Genomic DNA, 23,265 nt, shown 5'->3' on the forward strand with positions numbered 1-23,265 from the left:
GAATGCCAGATCAGGTCGTTTCAAGCTCAACCGAGATCTCCATTTTATTTTATGTCTTTAACGTCTTTATCCTCGCTGGACACGGATCACGGCGAAGTCATCCAACACAGGTATGCGCACTGCGCGTCCACGAGTGTCTCCATGCGGAGAGTTGCCCCGGTGCACACACGGAGAACTTAACACTGATTTCAGATCTGTGTCCAGCACTTTGCAAGTTTCTCCCTGTGAAGTGAATAGGCTGGAAAACGGGAGGGTTGGAGACGCTTTGCTTCATAATTGATGTTTTCCCATGGAGGAGGAGCCCGCGTCCTCTGAGAAGGGGAGACTAACCGTAAGGTGGGAGAAAATCTTTTTTTTTTTTCCTGATTTTTTCCCCCCCTTTTTTCAGTGGGATAACATCAGGAGGGTTTGTCTAGGCGAGCCAATTAAGTCCCACCCCTGCTATAGATCGCTGCTATAATACAAAGCAGTAAAAGCGCTCGGCTCACACGAGCGGCTGCAGTTTAAACCAGAGATCCCGTGGCTTATAATTCTCTCACTACTTTTCTTTTTTATATATCCTCTTTCGATGTGCCCCGTTATTACCATCAGACTGAGGCGCTCATTTCCGCACCTGCCGCGGTAAGAGACCAAGAGACGCAGGCGGGCAAAAAAAGGGGAGAAGAGAGGAGACAAGGACATCGGCAGCTGAGATAAGACAGCAGCCGCAGCGGTGACTCTTTTTTTCTTTTTTTCCTTTTTTAGATCTTTTTTTCTTCACTATTTTATATTTAACATGCATCAGCGCTGGACCAGAATCGCTTCTGTCGCTCTCATCTGCTTGTCCTTGGTGTCCTCCGTGATGGGATGCGGACCGGGCAGGGGCTACGGCAGGAGGAGACACCCCAAGAAGCTGACACCTCTGGCGTACAAGCAGTTCATCCCCAATGTGGCGGAGAAGACCCTGGGGGCGAGCGGTAGATACGAGGGCAAGATCACACGGAACTCCGAGCGCTTTAAAGAGCTCACTCCCAATTATAACACAGACATCATCTTCAAGGATGAGGAGAACACAGGAGCCGACAGGATGATGACTCAGGTAAGCGCACTGAATAATCTTTTTTTTTTTTTGACCTGTATATTTTCTTCTTCCACCACCATCACCGCGTACTGCAACAGTCTCCCTGTCAGTCTGATTGCGCACGTTAGGTGAAGTCTGAACTCTTCACACTGAGCCTTTTAACTTCACTGTAAATGCAGATGCACTCTGATGCGCCAGCCTGGGACTTTCTCGCACAGAGATCCAGCTGGAGGAGTGATGTGCAGGCGGACAGTCAGGACACTCGGCCTTCATTATTGTGACAGTGAATTTGAAATATTAATGCGCCCCCCACCCCCCATCCACCCTCCTTTCTCCTCCTCTTTCTCCTCCTCCTCCATCTCCTCCATCTCCTCATATCTATATTTGTATCTGAATGAGGCTCCATCTGAGAGCTCTGCAGAGCCTCGTTCTTTGACTCTTTTTGTGTGTGTTTCTGGATTAAGGTGATTATTGTGTTCCCTGGTGATGCGCTTTAGACATTTCTTCCATCTGGATTGTGCGCGCAGCGGTGCAGTGAAAGACGTTGCATTTCTTAAAGGGTGGGGAGCCAGTGGACGTGGACCGGTTGCGCGTTTTCTGCAAGCGCGTTTTGCAGGAAGGACGGTAGATCTTATTGCGCGACTCGATTCCTATCTCCAGGCTTGCAGGACGCCGCGTCCCTCCGTCCTTGCATTCGGCACTAAGAGCTCGGCGAATTAGGAAAACACTGAACAGGCAGCTTTGGGTTCGTATCGGCTCAGTGAGAATAAAAATGCGACGGTGGGAGCGATGGTGGCGATGGTGGCGCGCTGGAGTCTCTGAACTCGAGCCTTGCACCAGGCATGGGCTCCGATGAAATATTCACTACGTGCGTGAGGTCTCAGCCTTCCCCACATATCCCTCCTCTCTCCTTTCTATCCGATACATTTAAGTTACCAAAAGATGGGGATTAGGAAATTATAGGCCTTGCAGGATGCATTCTTTCCAGAGTGGAGCCGTGAGGATAAACTTAGAGGTTCTGTGGTTCATTTCCAATAGAAATTGGGCGTTTTAAAGGAACTTGGGTGTTATTCCTGGAATAGATTTAAACACGCGTGGAAGGGAGGGTGATAACTTTTGTTAAAATGTCGGATATTTCTGCGTTACTGTAGTCTTGTGTTGCATGGTTTAATTTTCAGCCAATTTGTTAACCTGGACCATGTCTTATTTTGAAGAGCTTCAAGGCACCCTCAATTTGACTTGAAGCAAAAGTTTAACTTCTTAGAGCCCAAGTAGCAGACCTGATCGCCATTCTTTTCGTTTACATCACATAAAACTATTACAATGAGTTAACATCCAGGCAAAGTGATGGCGGCTGCAGGTGACCTAAGCCTAATGTGTAAAGATTTACCAGCGTGGTTTTGCACTGTGCCTTAGGTTGGGCGCATTGGCGCGCAGAACTTTACGGGCAGTTTTTAACCCAGTCTCTGGCGCTTAAGAAAATAGATATTCGTTGATAGACGCGCAGGCGGTAACTCTGGTAGATGTGAGCTGTGACAAAATGTATAAAACAATTCACCGAAGGAGAAGCGACCCTACTTCTCAGTGAAGCAAGTCAAATTCATTGCCAGGGAACGTGGGAACTATCCCGTTTAGTTTGATACAGTTTTGGAGGAGGAGAGCTCCAAAAGTGACGGGGCCGCTTTTATACCGGCTTCAATGCTCAGCTCCATGTGTCTCATAAAAAGCAGGTGAAGATGAGCGTATCCGCAACTTTCGTTATGAAATATCTTATTTTCCGTTTTTAACTACCTGGTCTAAGTCTCTGAATTCTATTTTAACGAGTTCGACTTAATGGATTAAATCGCTCTTAAAGTAGGTGTTTATGCAGCGTAATAAGTGAGTGGGGGAAAGAGATGTTTGCACTGACAGGTAGCTGATAAGTGTTTCCTCTAGCCAAATAATTTGTGAAAAACGATTGAGAGGCGGGCTGCTGAGCGCCTCACCCCTCCGGAGCGCAAGAGCGCAGGTTTGCAGGCTCCCTGCTGGGCTTTGCTTCATGCATGGTGGCTGAGCAGAATTTGGCTTGATTTGCGGCACACGACCTGATGAATTAATAAACAGGGTTCAAGCTTTTTACGGCTCTTGACTACGACAATCCCCACTCTGTGAGTTGCTTCCCCCTCACCCACCTCCCCAAACAGATTTTTTTTTTATTCATCACATGCTACAAGTGTGATACACAGATTAAAGGTCTCTGTGAAACCTCCAAAATCTTGAGCTGTCCATGAGGCTCCTCTGATATTTCACAGGTCTGTCTGTCAGCAAACTAATAACATCTCCACTTAAGGAGGCATGTCACGTTTTCCAGGACTTTGCAGGAGCAGAATAATGAAAGTTCCCCCCCACCCTATGTCTGAAAGGACTCTTTGTGATGTTTTATTTGACATATTGAGAACAGTTGTCCTGGAGAGGGCCAAGTATCTTCACTGAGTGCTCACACACATTTTAAGGAAGGATAATCTTCATATCACCTCCAGAACCAGTTATTGATTTAAAGTAAACCAAAAAAAAACTTTAGCTTGAGTGTTTATAATGTGCTTATCTTGTTCAGATGGTCCCTTCTTTGACAGGGAAAAAAGGGGGGAAGTTTCACGCACCTTCCAGAAACCAAAGACCCAGATGATATAGGGCCAGTGAAGCGAATGCAGTGCTTTATCCATATTTCATGAGCAGCTTTCTTACCCGAGCTGTGCCCTCTGACGCTGCTGCTCACACTGAGAAATGCAAGCTCAGGATCAGAGGTGCAGTGTTTCAGCACAGCGGAGAGAATTCATGGATTCATGAGGGGATGGGGAGGCTTCACCGAGTCCAAATTTTCGTCTTTCCTTGCTACTGACATAAAAAAGAAACAAAAAACAAGCAGATGTATAATGGAGAAAGTGTGCAAATGAAAGTGTGGCAATAGGACTAAAAAATATACATGTTTTTAGTTCAATTTATTTGAATGATCTGCTTTGGTTTCAGCTTATTTACCTGATTTCTGCTTTGCTACAGAGATGCAAGGACAAGCTGAACTCGCTGGCCATCTCTGTGATGAACCAATGGCCTGGGGTGAAGCTCCGGGTCACAGAGGGCTGGGACGAGGACGGGCACCACTTCGACGAGTCCCTGCACTACGAGGGCAGGGCCGTGGACATCACCACCTCAGACAGAGACAAGAGCAAATATGGCACCTTGTCCAGGCTTGCAGTGGAAGCCGGATTCGACTGGGTCTACTATGAGTCAAAGGCCCACATCCACTGCTCTGTGAAAGCAGGTAAGCAGGGGCGTCTCCAGAACATTTTAAAAAACAAGGCATGGAGGAAAAATAGGGACCAAAATCAGAATCAAGTCATCACAGAATTGCAGTTTTTCTGATACTGTCTCAATATATAAGGATGAGGGAGAAACATTCAAAAATGTCCCTAATGCAGCTGCAAAGGTAAAAACAAAAAAACAAACAAAAACAGCCCACAACAAATACAAGTACAGCAACAATGTAACTCATTGTCATGTAACTTGACTATCCATCCACCCACACATCCACCTACCCATCTACCATTCATCCACCCACCCATCTACCCATCCATCCACCCATCTACCCATCCATCCATCCATCCACCCATTCATCCATCCATCCATCCATCCATCCATTTTCTAACACCCTTATATCTAGTGGGGTCTAGAGGGGTGTTGGTGTCTCTCTCCAGCTATCGTTCCGGGTGAGAGGCGTGGTGCACCCTGGACAGGTCGCCAGTCTGTAGCAGGGCAACACAGAGACAGACAGGACAACCAACCATGCACACACACACACACACACACACACACACGCACACGCACACGCACACACACACACACACACTCACTCCTATGGAGAATTTAGAGAGACCAATTACCCTGACAGTCATGTTTTTGGACTGTGTGAGGAAGTCAGAGCTGTAACTTGACTACTCCTCTCAATTTATGCTCATGTAAAGTATTACGCATAAGTGTCTGGTTACTGGAGGTGGGGTAGGGGTAATTTATAGGATGGTGATTACTCCCCTTGATCTCCCCTCCTTGCAATGCTGCATTAAGGTGGGAGCTATGAGGTGCACACTGCTGTGCAAATGAATCCTCAAAAGTAGGTGCAGCTCAGGATTTTTTTTCTGGACTTATCAGATGGCCCTGCAAAGAAAAGTGAGGGGAGCTGATTAAAGAAGGCTGCAGATTTGTTTTACAACATGTCCCACTGGTTAACACCAGGTTTGTCCTGGTAATGATGCAAGAGGTTTTCCAGGAGGGGGGATAAATAACTACAGGGTGGAATGTCTATGTTATATTTGTACTCGAATATTGGATGTTCAGTTTTTCCTGACAGAAATGAAACAATAATGTCCCCTAAATTCAGTATCCAACATGGCTGCCACACATAAAAACTGATATCAAGTGTTTTAACCATTCACCTTGTGTTTCAGTGTGAGCTCAACTTGTGAACTTTTAAACAGAAAAACAGGGGAAAACTTTATTATTTAGCCTTGCTAATTGTTGCAAGTAAAACAACAACCAACAATGCTGGATTTCCAATCTCCAACTTGAACTTGGGTGTCTCATCATTTCCAGAGCAGAGGTTTAATTTTTGAGACAAATCGAACCATACGCCATGTAGACAGGCTAGGGTTGGGGAACAAGCAGTACCAGGAAGGAGTACCTCTCTCTCTTACCACTGGGTTTTCTTTATTATGTCAATTTGGCTCACAGCCCAGGATGTAATTCTGTCAGGGGGCAACAATAGTGCTTGGGAAAAAAAGGTTTAATGTCAGTTGTTGTTGAATTAGTTTCCTACAACTCACTGAGCTGTCTAGTCAATGGAGGATGGGAATTGTAAGAAAATATAAACATTCAGAGAGTTTAGCCACTTATTTGAATTCAGATTCTTCTTATTGTTGTTTAGGGAGTATTTTACAAATGTTTTTTAATTCATATCGACTATGAAATGGACATTTCTGCTTCTGAAAAAAGGGAGACGTTCAATACTTTTTGGCATCAAGACCAACCTTACATTGTGTAGCATAGAAATCACAATGTATCAACAGGTCATACCTGGACTAAAGATATTCAGGTTTGAGTCTTGAAACCTGTTTTCGAAAACGGAATATACAGAAACAGGCTTACATTTGTAAAGGGTTGGTCATCAGTTGTATCTCAGAAAAATCAAACTTTTTCTAGATACAACAAGCATCTAGAAAAGCTGTCTTTTCTAGATGCTTTTCTGGGAAGCTTAGAAAACAAACCCATAGTGTCTAAAAACACAGCAGTCAATCAAGTGCAACAGGTTGCAGATTAAAAATAATTGTCTTCTGTTTAAAAATGTTCTCAAATGAGACTGATTAATCAACGTTATACGCCTCCTGGCAGTGCCCATGGTGACGAGGAAGGAATTTCACAGGAATATTTCAGGCAGTGATGTATGAGCACCTATCATTCATTTGTGAGCATTTACCATGCAGCTCATTCCTTTAGCTTACATTGCCCCACACCGTCTCCTAGTGGGAACAACACACTGCAGTCTCAACAAGGCTGCTGGCTGTGACCCAGAAAAGCTAAAGCTCCACAAAAAGGATAGAACAATATTTTAGATAAATCCCACGTATTTAAAAAATACATAATATAATGATGTATTATATATATATATAAATTCAGGCCTTAACTGCATCACACTTAAATTCCCTTTACCACTGACAGATGAACCATCGCGCTTCTCTCACTCCACACTTTATTGATAAATCCCTTATTTCTCATTCATCTCACACGTTCTGAGATCACAGTATGCTCTAGGCTGACATGTCATCAGGGGTCATGCGACTTTACAGAAAGGATTTGGCCGAACAATGTTAGCCAAATCTGGTTTGCAGTTGTCACCTCATTTCATGCTCGGGAACCTTAAAAGAAGATTAAAAGCCCCCAAATTCTGAGTAGAAAAACCTCCCTTTTTTCCCCCCTTTCTTTTTTTTCCGCATGATCCTAGAAACTGGTATGTGAAGAGCTTCCACCAAGGCCAAAATTATCGTCATCAAGACTGACAACAAAGCAAGGAGAGGTGGTAGACAGGGTGGTGGTGGAGGGGGTGTGTATTGATGTTGCACAACAGCAAGCATTTAAGAGTCCGGGGGCACTCATTTAAATTCAAATCTACAACTCGAGAGGCATGGAAAAGTGGCTCCACTGGGTAAATAGTAGTTGTGAGTCGCCTATTTGTGTGAATTGTCACATGGAGGTTTCTGCACCTGAGTAAATATGGGGAGAGAAGCTGGGAAAGGCGTGAGTGTTCTTTGCGAAGAGTAGCTCCATCCACCAAGCTGATTTAGAATAACAATGCTTGTTCTTTATTGGGCTTTTTTTTAATTAAGGATAGATGAGCCCAGGCTTTTAGTTTTTACAGGCCAAGCCAATACACATCTGACATCAAGGAGCCTGTGGGACATCAATATGCAAAATGCATACAGGAACACCAAGACGTCTAAAGGCTAAAAAAAAAAAAAGAACAAGAAAAAAATCAGGGGGAATTAGTTATTGAGTCGCTTTTGAATGACAGCTGTTTTATGACTAGGTTTTCAAAAAAAAGAAAATCAGGTTTCAAGATGAAACACATATGATTTGAAGAAGACCCCAAATGAAGAAATTTGAAAGGCAATGATTCTTTAATTATGCCTATGACTTTACATTTTCTAATATCATAAAACCTTCAGGTTATAGACTAAATCAATACACATATATCAAAAGCATGGGGGAGCACTGAGACCTGTGGAAAATGAATAAGTTCAAGAAAATGAAGTCCTTAGGTGTTTTTGTAATGAAGATTATTATATGAGATTAAGTCTTTTGATTTCACACACACAAAAAAATCACGCTAAGGCACCTTGTTTGAAGAAGTCGGTTTGGCATCAGTATAAAAATGCATTTAGGTCCAAGAAGATGTGTGAACATTGAAAGATCTGTCGAGAAATGCCTTCTTCAGCAGGTTTTGTCTGATGGCTATATTATAAATGTAATTTTTGTAATTTTACAGGAACTTTCATGTTTCAGGTCACATTTGCTACAAAGCAACCAAAATATGCAAAAATCTTTGGGCTCATCAAAATGTGTCAAGACTGAAAAAAAAAGAAATGTAGTTCTTTGATAGTGGCTATAGCATGTCTTAAAGCCTTGTGATTTCACAGGAACTGTCAGATTTAAGGAAAATATCCCTGTCCACCAAGCATGAATCAATGACTAAAGGCTAGGGGGAAAAATCAAGAACAACTACATTTTAAGTTTTTTTTTTTTTTTCTTTTTTTTTTTTTGAGTCAGTGTGATGACTTTACATAAACTTTTATTCCAACAGAAAATTCAGTGGCAGCAAAGTCAGGTGGCTGTTTCCCGGGATCCTCCACAGTCACCCTGCAGGACGGCACCAAGAAGCCGGTCAGAGACCTCCAACCCGGGGACAGAGTCCTGGCTGCGGACGGCGACGGAAACCCGATCTTCACCGACTTCATCATGTTCATAGACCGAGACTCCACCACCAGGAGGACCTTCTACGTGATCGAGACCGAGACGGGCCAGAAGATCACCCTCACTGCTGCGCACCTCATCTTTGTCGCCCGCGAGAACTCCACGCGGTCGGCGACGTTCGCCAGTGACGTGCGACCCGGACAGAAGGTGTTCGTCTACGACGGGGAGCGGAGAGGAGTCGTGGCCATGAACGTGAAACGGATTTACACGCAAGAGCACGAGGGCTCCTTCGCGCCCGTGACGGCACAGGGAACCGTGGTGGTGGATCAGATTCTGGCATCCTGTTACGCGGTGATCGAGGACCACCAGCTTGCGCACTGGGCCCTGGCGCCTGTTAGGATCGCCCACTGGGTGTCCTCATCGCTGTTCATCTCCCGGCCTCGGGTCACGGCGCACAACGAGGGGGTCCACTGGTACTCCAAACTCCTTTACCAGCTGGGGACGTGGCTCTTGGACGACCACTCGATCCATCCACTGGGGATGTCAGCATACCCAAGCTGAAAATCCCCCCCACAGGAACAAAATCAGACTCAATAGGACCCTCGAACTATCCAGTAGAATGACATATTAAATAATAATAATAATCTTAAATAAAAAAAAAAGAAAAGAAAAACGAACAAAAAGGCCCCAGCGGAGTTGGGATATTTATTTCAGTGACTTTTCCATGATGCGTCCCCTTTCAATGAATGAATGGAGCCTTAAAAAAATCCTCTTTGAATAATTTATTCTCATGTGAACTCTGCTGCTGCTGTCACAGAAATGGATTGTGAAACGATGCGAGCAGCAAATTGTGCATAATCTATTTTTGTATATCTCAACTACAAAAAGCAAAAAGATTTGAAAAAGGATAAAAACAACAAAAAATATAAAAACGAATAAAAAAAATAACTGGACAGAGAAGAAGATCACTATACATGTGCAACTGACTGTTATATTTTGGGGGTATAGAACAAACTTTGCGGGGTTCCATAAATTATATTTTTATACACAGAAATGTAAATTAGATTTGCTGCCGAATCACATTTCGTTATTTGAAATAGTGTAAGATATGAGAATATATTTTAATTTAAAAAAAATACAGTAGCTTGGAAAGTATTGGAATTCTTGTACTGCTATTTGTTTTATTTTATTATTTTTGGTGTCATGTCTGCATTTTATGCTTTTTTTGTGTGTGTATGTTTCTATTTTTTTTCCTGTTTTTTTCAGAGGAAATGAACATGTCAAAAAAAATGCAGATTTTGACAGTTCAGTAACCATTAAAGTAGTGCTGAAGCAACTTCGTTAGATAAATTAATAAGTAACTCCTGTAAATGTACTAAAATGTTTTTTTTTTTTCTTTTCATATTTTGTAATAGGGACATAGTTTTCTATGTATAGAAAATGACCTGCGGCAGATGCACATGTCTGGATAGTCTCTACCATACCAGTTAACTTTCATAACAGGGCGATGTGTCAAGAAATGTCTAGAGTTTATTATTTATATGTTTATTACAAAAATGAGATAAAGAAAATCTTCAAACTTGCAGTTGTCTTTGTCTAAATGTGCTCCACTCAAGAAATCACCATATAAAGAAGACACCACCACCCCACCCCCGAAGCTCGTAAGTTACCTTTATTTCGTATGTTAATACAATTTTCTATTTGCAAACTGTGTGGCAATAATGAACAAGAATCTGGCGTTTAGAGTTCTAATTGGATTATTTGAATTAATAGTGGAACACCCAAGGAAAAATAAAAACACAGAGAGAGAGAAACACAGAGTGAGACGAATATTGCGCTTTGAACTGCCTTTTGCATGCTTGTGAAATGTTGAGAGCCTATGTCAAATTTAACGAGCTTTGCCCTCTGCAAATAACTTCCCCAACGTGCAGACAGATTAAACAGGAGCGTGTTTGTTGTACCACCGGTGTCGGCGGCTTCAGGTCAAACACGGGTTGTAGGAAATATAGTCCCAAAATCACATCACAGCTTCACTTAGTCTCAGAAAATCTCTGTAATCCTCCGTTATTTTCATACAGACTTATAGTACGCGTTTAGCGCTTAATGGAGAGCTTTCAAGGAGCGTCTTTGTTAAACTGATTCCAGCGCCAATTTCCTGCACGGTGGCTTGGAGGTTATTAGTCAGTACAATGGTGACACCGTGTGGTAAAAAAAGAGGTACTGATAATTGGAGAACGTTGAACACAGTGAAGCAAAACGGCACAAATATATCAGATTTAACAAGAAATGTTTGCATGACAGAAATAATCTGAGTTTAGATTTCTAACATAGTTTATTTTTGTTGGTCAAAGGTTAAATCTACTTTTCCATTTGAGGAAAAGACAGCGTCCCTCACCCAATGGAAGAAATCCTTCCTTTTACAACTGAGAGCTAACTTTAAAAAAGCAAAGAGAAAACTTATCCATAAAATGGAACTCCAACTTTATAAGTGAGTCTATGTCTCGACTCTCACTCATGATCAGATCACCAGAATAACAAGAACCTGTAAAAGTGGCTGGACTGAGCCTTAGCAATAGCATGAGGAGCTCTTTATATAAAGCCAGAACTCCTCAGCATGAAAAAGTAAATTGACATGGTTCTGGCATTTGACTAAGATTCCTCCTAGATGGTTTCCTGCAGAGGTTTTTCATTGGGAGGAGGTCCTGGGTTAAACCAAGAACACAAACCAGGCACCATATGGAAGTTTCTGACCAAGACATTACTTGGGGTTGCCTAGAATGGACTGGAGCGTGTCGCAGGGGAGAGGGATGTCTGGGTTACTGACCTGGATCTGTTAGCCATGTGACCTGGTCTGGATAACTGGAAGAATGAATGGCTGGACTGACTGAAATAAAATACTTTTGAGGGATTTGTTCAAATTACTTGAGTAGCCTTTCTTTGAGATCATTCAACAGATTGCCTTAAAAATATTATAAGATCCAAATACAATACCTGCAATAAGATGAAGTGCGCCATTTTAATAGGATGGGGCAGACTAGTGTTCTAGTCTAGCAGTCTAGTGTTCCTGATAGCAGCAGACAGAAAAAGTTGGTGTAGATGGTCTGAAGAGTTGGACAATGCTCAACATTTTTGTCCTTTCTGAAACAGATCTCACACTGAGGTTAAAGATACTTTAATAGTCCTTTCAGATGGTGGCGTATGGACGTCTGTCATATATGCAGCCATCACAGGTTTGAGTCCCAGTCTGTTGAACCTTGGCCAAAAGTCTTCCCCTCACTCACAACTAAAAACCCTACAAAAATGACCAAAGTGGTGAATTTCTGTCAACAATTTGCACTAAAGTTGAAACAGAAAAACTAGTAACCCTAAACGTGACTTAGAACATGGTGGGAATTAGGAAATTTTAACCATACAGATTGAAAAACTGACACAAAAAGTCGTCCATCATTGAGCTTTCAAAGGTAAAAAGGGCCAACAAACCAGAGTTTCTGAGCACTGTTGCAACATGAGCAGGAATTCCCTTTTCTTCTCCCACATTGTGTTGTCCTGTTGATATTGTGAGGTGGAAACTTCAGGGAGGAGACAAAGCGGCCCATCTCTGCCGGCGCTGTGACCTTGGGTCCCCGTCAGATACAAAAGCGTCCACGCAGGGCAGCATTCCTCAGAGCAGGTAAACAGAGCCTCCTCTAATCCCTCTGGGGGCCCTCAGTCTGCCAGGGCTCAACAACCGCTTTTACAAATGCTGACATTCGCAAACATGAACAGTCTGGCTTTGCTGGAAAACAAAACTCCCAGTTTCTGCAAATGGTGTTGGCTGGCTCGGTCCATCAAAGTCCTTTTTGCTCTTCTGTGGCGGCAGAGGAGTGGTAGGTTAGAGGGAAATGAACAGCATCAACAACCTGATACACTTCAACAATAACTGGACAGAAGTCTAGTTGTTTTAGTCATTTTGCAGTTCCAAAATCACTAAAACAACCCCAACAAATAAAATATAGAAATACTATTACACCAAAAAAATACTTAAAGGTCTTGTCTCTTTCTCAGATAAATTAAAGAATGTTAATTTATCAAAAGAATATGTAATAAAAATTAAAGGTATGACTGCAGCTACTGCAGCTAATAGATCCGCACATTTTCAGCTCCCCTCACCACCTTCTGAAGGAACCTCTGGCCTGAGTAGAACCACGTGTGGCTTTCGTTAGGGTAAGCATGGACCCGTATGAGATTCCCAGTGTGAATATCATAAACACCAGAGGCTGAACACTACAGACTCACTGAAATAACACCAAGATTCAAAACAGTTATATCAAGATCTATTTCCTTTTGTTTAAACTGGTCAACAGAAGTTAGTAAAATGCGACTTTAATAAGAGTGGTTGATGGCATTTTTCTACGATCCAAGAGGCATTATCATGACCAGCAAATGACCAAACCAGACTTTGTATGTTGAGAGACTTTGTATACAAGAACATCTTTGAAGTCTATGGTGCAATAGGAAATCAATCAGAAAGTTAATGGTTCAATTCCCACTTCTACCAAATAATGAGCACTTACTTTCAAGTTAAATGCTGATCTGGGAATCATATTAACTTTAGTGTAATATGGTGAATTTAGCAATAGTGCAAGGCTCTTTGAGTGGTCAGCATAATCAGAAAAATGCAACAATTTAATCCATTGGGAGGCGGACCAACAGCCTCACAGCTTGCACAAAAGCAAACTGTGAGGCCTCCAAGTAAAATGTATGTTCAAAACCATAAAAAAAAATTTGCATGCTAAGTTTAGAAAACCAGTGATTGAAGCAAAAAAAAAAAAAAAAAGAAATGAAAAATATGCAGAATTTTTATAATTTGGTTACCGAACCAACAAGTATAAAAGAAAATTAACTTTTTAAATCCTTTACACCAAAAAACCCATCCCCCCCCAATTAGTCAATTACACATTTGTTGTGTCAAATAGTTTATTTTCCATCTTTGCTTTCCAATGTAACAAATCACAACTTTATAGAAACATTTCACATGTTCAAATGTACATAACTGTAGAAGATTTTCCACATTCACAGCATCAGAACAAATGGAACAATAATTTCAGACATAATCCTGGTCATTTCACATTTGAAATATCACTCAAGGGTGTAAAGACAGATGATGATGCTTTGTCAACATTTTCCATCAAAACTCCAACATGTTGGATTTCTTTAGTCACTTGTTTGTTGCAACATACAGTTCAACATCAGGAGTCCATAGAGGCTTCTGTTAAAGAGTCTGACCAAACAGTGATTGTCAAGAAGCTTGGAGGACCCTTTGGTGCAGAGAAAGCCATAAAGCGGCTCTCTTTAGAGTTACGTGTCTGCTCTGCGAGCCCAGAAGTCGTCACATAAGTGGAAACCTCCATCCACAGGGCTAACAAACAATGGTAATCCAGGGAAGCCAACCTGCTGCAATTCACTCAACAACAGAGGTGTGGAAGGAAAGATGAGAAATGGTCAAGTTTGTGTACCGTAAGTAAGTAGAAGAGCAAAGGAAAGAAGAGGCAGCAACAAAAAAATCAGCTGCAGCTGTTCAGGGAAAAAAGGTCAAGATAAAACCTTCATTCTGAGCCCAGGAACTGAACAGCTGAAAGAAAACCTGACCGTTAGGCATATGGAACAGCATTAATGAGACAGGCGTGTCCTTGGTCCATCAAAGTGCTCAGATCAGCATTATTCTGTTGAAGATAAAGTGCATGGATTTAATTCAGACATTACAGACAGTACTAAAGGCAAAACTTATTAGCCTGTGTGACTAAAACAATACAAGAAGTGGATCATACCAAAGACTAGGAATGTCACAGAGAAGACCTGACTACATATAATAAAAATATAAAACTGAACTGGGAAAAAAAAAGAAACAAAAAGTTAATTATGCTAGGTTTACAGGGATCAACAAAATCTACAAACCGTTTATAAAGTTTGTACAAGACAAGCCTATGTTCACAGGCATGGAACAGAGTCTGACAAAAATCAAGTTACAGAAACAAATGTATTGCATTTTCTTTTTGATAAAGCAAATCTGCTGGTTTAATTCTATGAAAACGAGGCCTTGAAGAAAAGCAAGGCAATTTTAGAACACAAGTAAAATTAACACGTACCTCCAGTGAACAAAACAGTTTGTTACTTTATATTGCTATCATGTTTGAAATAAAACAATATTTGAATTAAATTTGAATAGGTTTTATGAGCTTCAACTTCCCCTTTTGTTCAATTTCCCTTAATTCAAATAAACCAACAGAAACAATCTGATCTTACTCTAATTTTAAGAGTAATATCAGATTTTTTTAATATTACACAGACAAAAACAAATCCACAAATAATCCTAACACACAGTTGTATTCACTAAATAATAAAAATGACCAAAGAAAAATCCGTTGTGATCAGAATAAACAGCTGGACTTTTTCAGTTAAGCCTGCCTATCCTGCTTGTGATAGCAAGAACCCTCTTCAGTGTTAAAGTTGTTACTGAGAGAAGAAGGCAAAGACTAAGCAACTATGTTTAGCACCAGCAAGATGAAGTTAGGAGAAGCAAAGAAACATTAAGAAGATATTTAAAAGGAAACTATTTTCTATAGCATGTTGACAAATATCTGAGCTACATTCAGGCGGCAAGAGAGTGAAAAAGAGCATAACTTTCAGAAGATAACAGGAAGGTTTCATGGAGTACAGTGAAGATATTGCATTTCATTCTTTAGAACTATCAACTTGGGATTGTTAGGGAACATACTGGACTTGAAAATGTTGGCACTGTTTAGCAAACCATAGTTCAGCTAGGGAACTGAATTATCAAGGGAACACACAAATGCTACGGTTTTCGTGATGCTAACAACACTAATGGCCAACACAGCACAGCTGTTCAAAAAGTCAACCTTTGTTTAAATAGTAAAATCCTGTGTTACAGAACTGAGACGTTGCCACTTTTAAATGATTCATGTTTGCAACTCTATTAAATCATCTACTTTAAATACAAGTATGCTGAACTACATTTTACTACATGCTAGGCCATTTATATGGTCACTCAGGCTTAAACCACAATAAGTGCGTCTTTAATGGATGAGATTGATCTGGAAAAAAAACAGAAAAGAACATTAATATGAAGATTACAGCAGATCTTCAGATCATCTGGATCCTGAGGCCTAATACAAAAACAAACAGCAATACATTAGTGATTCCGAGCATCCAACGAATTTACACCTTTGATCAAAGCTGGCATAAACCTTCTGATTATCAATTAATAGACTGATAAAACTTCTTAATAAAAGATCAGAGGAAAAAAATAAACCAAAATAATAAAAAAAAATGCATGAAGTCTACTGTAACCACATGTGGTCTGATGGAAAACAGTTGCTGCTAGTTAAACAGCTCACTGCAATATTTCGTTAATATGCAAAATTACTGCATCAAGTTCAACTATTCACAGTTTGTATGCAAATCATTCTTCACTGTAAAGTACAAAAGATTCAATGTGAATCTGTGTTTGGAATTATAAAGACATAATGTCTTATAATATTGTCATTATGAGCAGCATTGCTGATACTTGTTCCAAATCCACAGGATTTACTAACACCTTAAGAAAAATCAACAACTTAAAACACAGGAACATGAAACATATAAATAAAAAAAATCTCTAAAATAGCTCAACTTAAATCAAAGAGAATGAAACATGGTGAAGTCAGTTCAGACACAAAGTATAACTTAAATGTAAAACCTCTTGTTTACAAGAAGGAATTAGTAACATATGGCTTCATACCCTCAGTTACTAAGATCTTAGTGCAGCAACTTCATGAATGTGCAACTTCTTTAAAAGTAAATTATTTCAATTAAACCCAAATTAGAAAGGAAATATCTCTAAAAGAGTTTGTGACACATGCAGAATGGTCAGAAGTAAACAAGAACTTGTAAACAAGATTGTAGCGTAAAACACAAAATTAGGATCTTCATTTGGGGTTTCATCCAGATAAGCAGCCAAGGGAAAGTTTTGTCAAACTATCTAGCATCCATATTTAATACTCCAATTTTTCATCTATCCTTATTTCATCTAAATTATACCACAGTGAAATTAAGCAGGCTTTGTTTTATGAGGCTGCACATCAGGATGTCACCACTGTAAAACCTGAATGCTAAAATGTCTAATATTCCTGATAAAAATCAGTGAAAAAATGGACAATGAGGTTGCATTTTTAAGGCTGGCTCTTAAATATTTAAACCTAAGGAATAATATTTTTAGAAATGGTTTAATCCTGTAGTTGTTAAATCTTCCATATAAATGTACGACACGTTGGTGAATACCCACAAACTCACAGCTTCTGTGAAGTACAAAAGATTAAAATATAACACACATATAAAGAGACGTCATCATAAAGGCACCAGACACATGAACATCACACATAACCAAGCACACATCTTTGAGCTAATGTTTGACCGGCTTCACATACCAGCATGTTTACGGTATATTGGCCATGTTTTTATTAGCATTTTTTTTGTTGTTTTCCTTGAAACGTTTGTTGCTGTTTTTTCACTCATGAACAGAAATTTCAATTCTTGTTGTGACTCTAAAATAGAAACACACCACTCGTAAAAAGGATTTCTCTCTGGACAAATTAGCTCAGCTTTTACATATAAAAAAACTAACTTGTTACAACTTGACTATCACAAGGAAAGGAAAGAAATAGTCAAAAAGGATAAATTAAGAGCAAAATGTCTTGTTTACTTATATACAGGACCACTAGATGTTTAATGGTTGCTCCCTCAACATTTACTACAAATAATATTTAAATGTCACCAACTTCAGTGATATTTTTTTGTGAAATACATAAAAAGATGTAGTGGAGAAAGAGAGGGAAATGAAATGAATTTAAATGTCAATTGAAATGTCAGAAAACCTGTTTATCACTGATTTATGTAATACAATATAAAAAGACAGAAAAACTGAAAATTTTTATCATAATAAGTAAAGGAGAAATCTGGGTAATTTCCCAATAGCTTTTAACTGAACTACTTCAGCATGTTCAGATGAGTGTTTGTGTGAATTCAATTTATAGTACAAGGTTTGCAGTTAAATTTCTTTGACTTTTCTTCTAATTAATGGTATTAAGCAGTGACAATGATTTCAAATCCAAGTAAACCACCCTGCTCAGTTATAAGGTATCAACCAATCAGATGACTTCAAAATCTTAGATCCTTTCTCTGGCTTAAAAAAAAGAATAAGGAATGAATGAAAGCAGTTTTTCTCCCAAAGCAATTAAAAAAACATTCTAAATATAGCACTTGCCAACTATAAGAAATCAAGTGACTTTGATAATAATAAACTTTCTATTTTTGGTACAGCTCTAAACTTTTGACAAGTACATAATCTGACAAACAAACAAACCGCATGTCAAAAGAAATCATTTATCTCCAATGCCTTACAATCCACAGCTAAAAGATTGAATTACATTCAGAACAAAAAGAAACTGAAATTCTTTAACTTTTAAATCCAGAGGACTCTGAGGAGAACCAGAAAGACTAAACAGTATTTACAAACTCCACAGAGAGTTTGGCATTCTGAAAACTAAACCATCTAAGGATCTCTAACTTCAGCTGCTGCTACAGTAAACATCCCATCAGAATCCAGGTCCCTTCTGTCCCTGCATGAAACATCCCCACTAGATGGCGCCATTGGCCAAAAAACCCAACCTGAGGATAAGCTTAGGCTGAAACCAACAATGCAACAAAAGAGATAAAATACTGCCATCTACAGCGAGGGAGTAAAAATGACACCACAAACTTCTCCCTGCATGAAACCGAAGTATAAAATAAACATACTATGAGGTGTTTAAAGCTGAATAATAATCAAGTGACTTTTTAAGTTTATTATAGACAACTCAATGAAGAGGGCAGCAACCATTAATTATCCCATGATAGATTTTACCATGTCCTTTTGAGATAGGGGGAAAAAAGAAAGTTCAAACATCGAGGGATGATTCACTGTTTAGTGTCTCTTCAATGCTATTTTAAAACTACAGCCACTAGGCAGGCAGAATCAAACACATGCATGCACACAGCTACTGTCTTTTGTGTTCATTTGTCCAAACTGGAGGGAGACGAATGATGAAATCTGTGGCGAGACGATGAGTGCGTTGAAGAAATAATCCTGTACCCACGTGGAGCAGAGCTTTGCACGAGAGACTCCCACCACAGCAGGAGAAAGAGACCCTTTGGTGGATCTGCTGAGCTCCTCAGCCATCAGTCAGCGACACATCAATGTGGGACAAATCAATCATGTGCCTGTGTAGCAATGGTGATAAAATTGTTTGTACCACAGACTGCTGAGAGACACCGTACGTGAAATCATCACAGGCTCTATCAGGACTACTAATCATTTAATTATGTAAACAAAGATGAAAGGAAGGTGAGTATTGATTACCTATGGAAGCTCATTTGGAAACTCGCAGCATGCTGGGGATTGGAAAATTTGGCAATAGCTTTTCTCTGCTGCGGCATCATTTTGAACATCTGCAGGAGACAGAGAAGGAACGAACTGAATAGAGAGAGATACTCATCCAATACACAAGAGAACATGGGGGTGGTGGGGCCAACTGAGGTAATTTATTCATTAACTTCAAAATCAACCCAACAGAGGGCGCTAAGAGATCACATTTCTACACTGGTGGAGAGATGAATTTCATACTCTTTGAATCCTTTTATATTATTTCACCAAGCATCAATGTTTTTACTGGTGACAGACCAAACATAGTAGAGCAAAACAGCAAAATTAAAGTGAAATTAAAGGATTAGAAATCTAAAAAGTGTGACAAATTTGTATTCGATGCGTCTGAGGAACTGAACTTTTTTCCCCTTCTTTTTCGAAAAGTAACACAAGCACAGTCAAATTAGACAAAGTATTTCTGTGAACATCAGCTTCTAGTCTTGCTACTGAGGCCCCATTTACACAAAGCTGCTCTTTAGTGAAAGTAACATTTCTGTTGTGATCCAGCCGTTGTGTTACACATACCCAGTGATCGATTCGAGTCTCTGACGCGATCACTTTTTGAAACCAGGTTTCAGAATGGAAGTTTTTAGGAACAACTATTGCAGAGGTGTGAAGCACTGTGAAAGAGCACATGCCCAGAACACATGGGCGTAGGGTTTGTCTACGCCAGCACGGGCGAATAAAAACGATGGGTGATAGCATTGTACTCTATTGTGCCACGTAATCTGTTTAGCTTAATACAACTTCTGACAAAAAATGCATATGAATGGTACACTGGAGACGGGTTACTGTTTTCTAAATGACGTGAAAGCTAAGACATACGTTTTAACGACATGCTACAATCACAGAGCCAAATAGTGGCCTGGCATAAAAACTACAGACGATTCAAGGTGTCTAAATGGAGAATCTGTCCCAAATCATGTCCCATATTTGGTAAATACTAACTGGAAGGGTGAGGGCAACATGTCAAAAATATGTCAACTTTTCTTTTTCCAACAGTAAAATTGTGATCATGAGTTTCATCACAATTTCTCTATGTAAAATAGATGTCCTTATATCTAAGCATATAATGAATAAAAGCACTTTCAACACATAGAAAGTGCTCTACAGATCTCTTCTTTGCCAGATCATCAACACAATATAAGGTGCATCCATGTTTCAATCAGCTTTGAACAACTTCACTGTTTTGAAAACGAAAAGCAACCCCACAGCATAATGCTGCCAGTGCCATTGAAGTGTTTGTTTTACACTGAAATTTAGCTGCACACCAAAGGATTCACCTACTTTGACATGATTGCTTTTAATTCAAAAAATGCTTTCTTCTAGCCACTATTTTATCAGAAGGGTTGTTCCATCAAATAAAACCCACATAAATGAGATTGATGTTTGTGACCAAAACTATATCAGGAAACGTTTGCAAAAATTAATTTTAAACTTGAACCTTTCTAAAGATGTGGTGTGTCCTACCTCTATAGGGCCGATGGACATGAGGAGGTTCTTGAGCTGAAACTCGGTGGTAGATGTGGAGAGGCCCTCGATGCTCACAGTGCTGTGTTCTTTCTCTGCTCCTCTCTGGCTCTGCTTAGTGGGTAGTGGGTGACCCCGTCCCATCGGACCGGTCCCTCTACCTCGACCCCGGCCCGATACGACAACCTAAACCAAGCAGTGAGCAAAAATAAATAAAACAAGGCTTGAAAAAAAAAATTCTAAACTCTGCTTCTGTTGACGATATAAACAGTATATATGCTCAAAGATACGTTTAAAAAAACGTCACATATTTTTCCTCTTGTGCCTTTCAGACTTTTAACGTGATTGACTCATCATATTTCTACACAGAACATAAACGTCAGAAGATGATGCCAGGCTGCATGACATATCTTCATATGATCTTGTGTGAGAGAGAGGTATGTTTCCCCTGGTGCAGAAAGAGGAGGAGGTGGAGGAAATATGATTATGAGTGTGTGTGTGTGTATCTGGGGGTTGAGGGAGCATAAAGGCAGAGCAGCCATGCAGGTGTAGTGGTGGCTGCCTTACACTGTCAGCATCTGCGAGTCTGGAACCAGTGACAAGAGCCTGGTGGTGACATGTGCGTGGAGCGGCCAGGGGAGATGGAGGATCCCTGCTTGTTCTACTGCTTTCAGCCTGTCAATACGCCTGAACCTGGCACACTAGTCTGTCCCACTGCATGATTGCTACATCTACCCAGCGCCGGCATAATCACTTTTTACAAGAGACGTTTTGGCTGGGAGTTGCCTTGAAACATGAGTTTACACTGGTAATAAATACATTACAGGTAAAAAGATTCTTAGTGTCCTAAAACAAAAGAGACAGAGATAGAGATAGGTCTCTTTCATGTCACACCCTGCTTTGCTGTGCGTCTCCCGAGCCCCCGCGGCTAGCCTGCGGTGTTCCACCTGGTCCCGCCTGCTGCTGTCCCATCATGGTCACCTTCCTCTGGACGCTCTGGTTGAGTGGAGGTGCTTGCCAGGTGCCTTGCTGCTGCGCTGGGCTGCTGGTTGCCTCGGGCCCCTTTCCACTCTGGATTGGAACAATGAGGAAAAAACACTAGGTCACTATCCAAATTCTGCTCGTCTTTATTTGTGCGCAGCCCCGACACAAAGTACTTGGCCAACAGTTTACACAGCAGCATTTGTCCTCCCATTATCCAAGAGCAGGATAATTCTGTGCTCTCTCAAAGAATCATAGCATGAAGTAATTGCAATGCCAGTTTTATTAACCAATCAAAATAAGTGTTGAAACAATTCATCTGATTAATTGTGATGAATTGATTACTGAAATAATTGTCAAATCATTTAGTATTGTATTTAGGAAATACTCTAACAGCTTTGAGACTGTGAGCTTTGTAATGAAATACATACATGATAGAAAGATAAAGTAGATAAAGATAAAAAGATAGAAACAGAAAAGGAGTTATATATATACACAGTATATAGAAGATCAATAAAGAATTTTAACATGTTTATTTTCCTTATAAATGTTCTGTTGAAAATGTAAACAGTCAAAACATGTTCTAGTACTCCATCAGCAACTACTAAATACATTTTTCTTTCGATTAATGGCCGCTACATTGATTACTATAATGATTACTGTACTTAGAAATAGGTAGGGGTTCACCAATTGCAATTTTCTGTCCAATCACCGATCTCTAAAAAGCCTGATCTGCTGATTCCAATTTTGGCTGACACTAATAACTTTTTTGCAAAATATAGCAAAAGGTTGCCAGGTTTGCAATTGTAGGGAGACTATAATTTTAGTATTTTTTTTTTTTTAATCAGGGGGAAAACGTGTCCAAAGAACTGTGCAACCAACACCATGTTCCACTATGGAAATGAGTAGAGTGTTTAGACTAAAAAGATTTATTTTTGATCTAATCTGACCAGAGCAGCTTTTCCAAACCTTTGCCATGTCCCTAATATTCTAACCTGCATATAAAAAATAAACATATAATTTTCTTTCCATTCCACTATTGCACTATTTGTGTTTGTCTGTCACATAAAATCCCAATAAAATACATTGAAGAACATTGAAAAGTTCAAGGGGTATTAACACTTCTGTGTGGAACTGTATATAATTGACCAAGGGTTGCGAAAGGAGCTCCACAAAAGAAACTAAATATCTGCAATCACTGGAACTGGATTTCTATCAGCCACTCTGCAGAGAATAAAGATCAACCCAACAAGGTGATGGTCTCATTATCAAATAAAGTCACAGCTCCGCTGTTGACATGCGGCGAGGAATTGAAGGTCGTCCCTTCTCCAACTCTGCAGAAAGATGTGACAGATCAATACACGGGAAGAAAAGAGCCGCTATCTCTGACCTGTCCCCAGCGGAGAGTAAATGGATTAATCCCTTCTATAGAAATCACAGCTCCTGATTGAGCCCATCAAATGCTAAGCTGTATTACACTGAAGCGACAGCAGCTCGATGTGTATCCCATCCCTCCCCCTGCTTCACACACAACCATTTTCCTGAGCTTTTGTGTTTTGCACTGCTTTTGTATTACCTCTGATGAAAATATAATTTGCCTCTTATCTCTGTGCCTAAGCTATACAAATCCAAAATCCTCAAAAGTGGCAACTTTCTTACACAGGTATTATGTTATCCCCCCGTACACCTTCAACCAAGAAAGATTAATTACAAGGGTCTTGGATTGGCATCTATTGTTGCCTCACACCTGAGAGATGGGTTGATA

At 40.2% G+C, this 23,265-nt stretch overlaps 2 protein-coding genes across 3 annotated transcripts in view; one reads left to right on the forward strand and one right to left on the reverse strand.

Annotated features, from left to right (window-relative positions):
• Positions 1–450: 450 nt before the first annotated feature.
• shha (sonic hedgehog signaling molecule a) lies at positions 451–10,133 on the forward strand. Its single transcript, XM_044104351.1, has 3 exons — positions 451–1,078; positions 4,097–4,358; positions 8,445–10,133. Exons 1-3 carry the CDS (start codon positions 776–778, stop codon positions 9,113–9,115), a joined length of 1,236 nt encoding a protein of 411 aa, XP_043960286.1. The 5' UTR covers positions 451–775; the 3' UTR covers positions 9,116–10,133.
• Positions 10,134–13,496: 3,363 nt separating this feature from the next.
• The window catches only part of rbm33a (RNA binding motif protein 33a), a 34,067-nt gene continuing 24,298 nt past the window's right edge, over positions 13,497–23,265 (reverse strand). For both annotated transcript variants that reach the window (XM_044104353.1, XM_044104352.1), the window contains exons 16-19: positions 21,414–21,590; positions 20,520–20,705; positions 18,987–19,075; positions 13,497–18,847 (exon numbers count right to left, since the gene is read on the reverse strand). In XM_044104353.1, the coding sequence (XP_043960288.1) occupies positions 18,799–18,847; positions 18,987–19,075; positions 20,520–20,705; positions 21,414–21,590 (501 nt within the window). In that variant the 3' untranslated portion in view covers positions 13,497–18,798. The remainder of the gene's footprint in view (positions 18,848–18,986; positions 19,076–20,519; positions 20,706–21,413; positions 21,591–23,265) is intronic.

Source organism: Gambusia affinis, linkage group LG21, assembly GCF_019740435.1.
Source record: "Gambusia affinis linkage group LG21, SWU_Gaff_1.0, whole genome shotgun sequence".
Lineage (NCBI taxonomy): Eukaryota > Metazoa > Chordata > Actinopteri > Cyprinodontiformes > Poeciliidae > Gambusia > Gambusia affinis.

Bases quoted from the DNA above. Each gene is read 5' to 3' on its own strand.
- shha (XM_044104351.1), top strand. From the start codon at position 776: ATGCATCAGCGCTGGACCAGAATCGCTTCTGTCGCTCTCATCTGCTTG. The intron at 1,079-4,096 runs GTAAGCGCACTG...GCTTTGCTACAG, and splicing joins CCGACAGGATGATGACTCAG to AGATGCAAGGACAAGCTGAA. The intron at 4,359-8,444 runs GTAAGCAGGGGC...TTATTCCAACAG, and splicing joins CCACTGCTCTGTGAAAGCAG to AAAATTCAGTGGCAGCAAAG.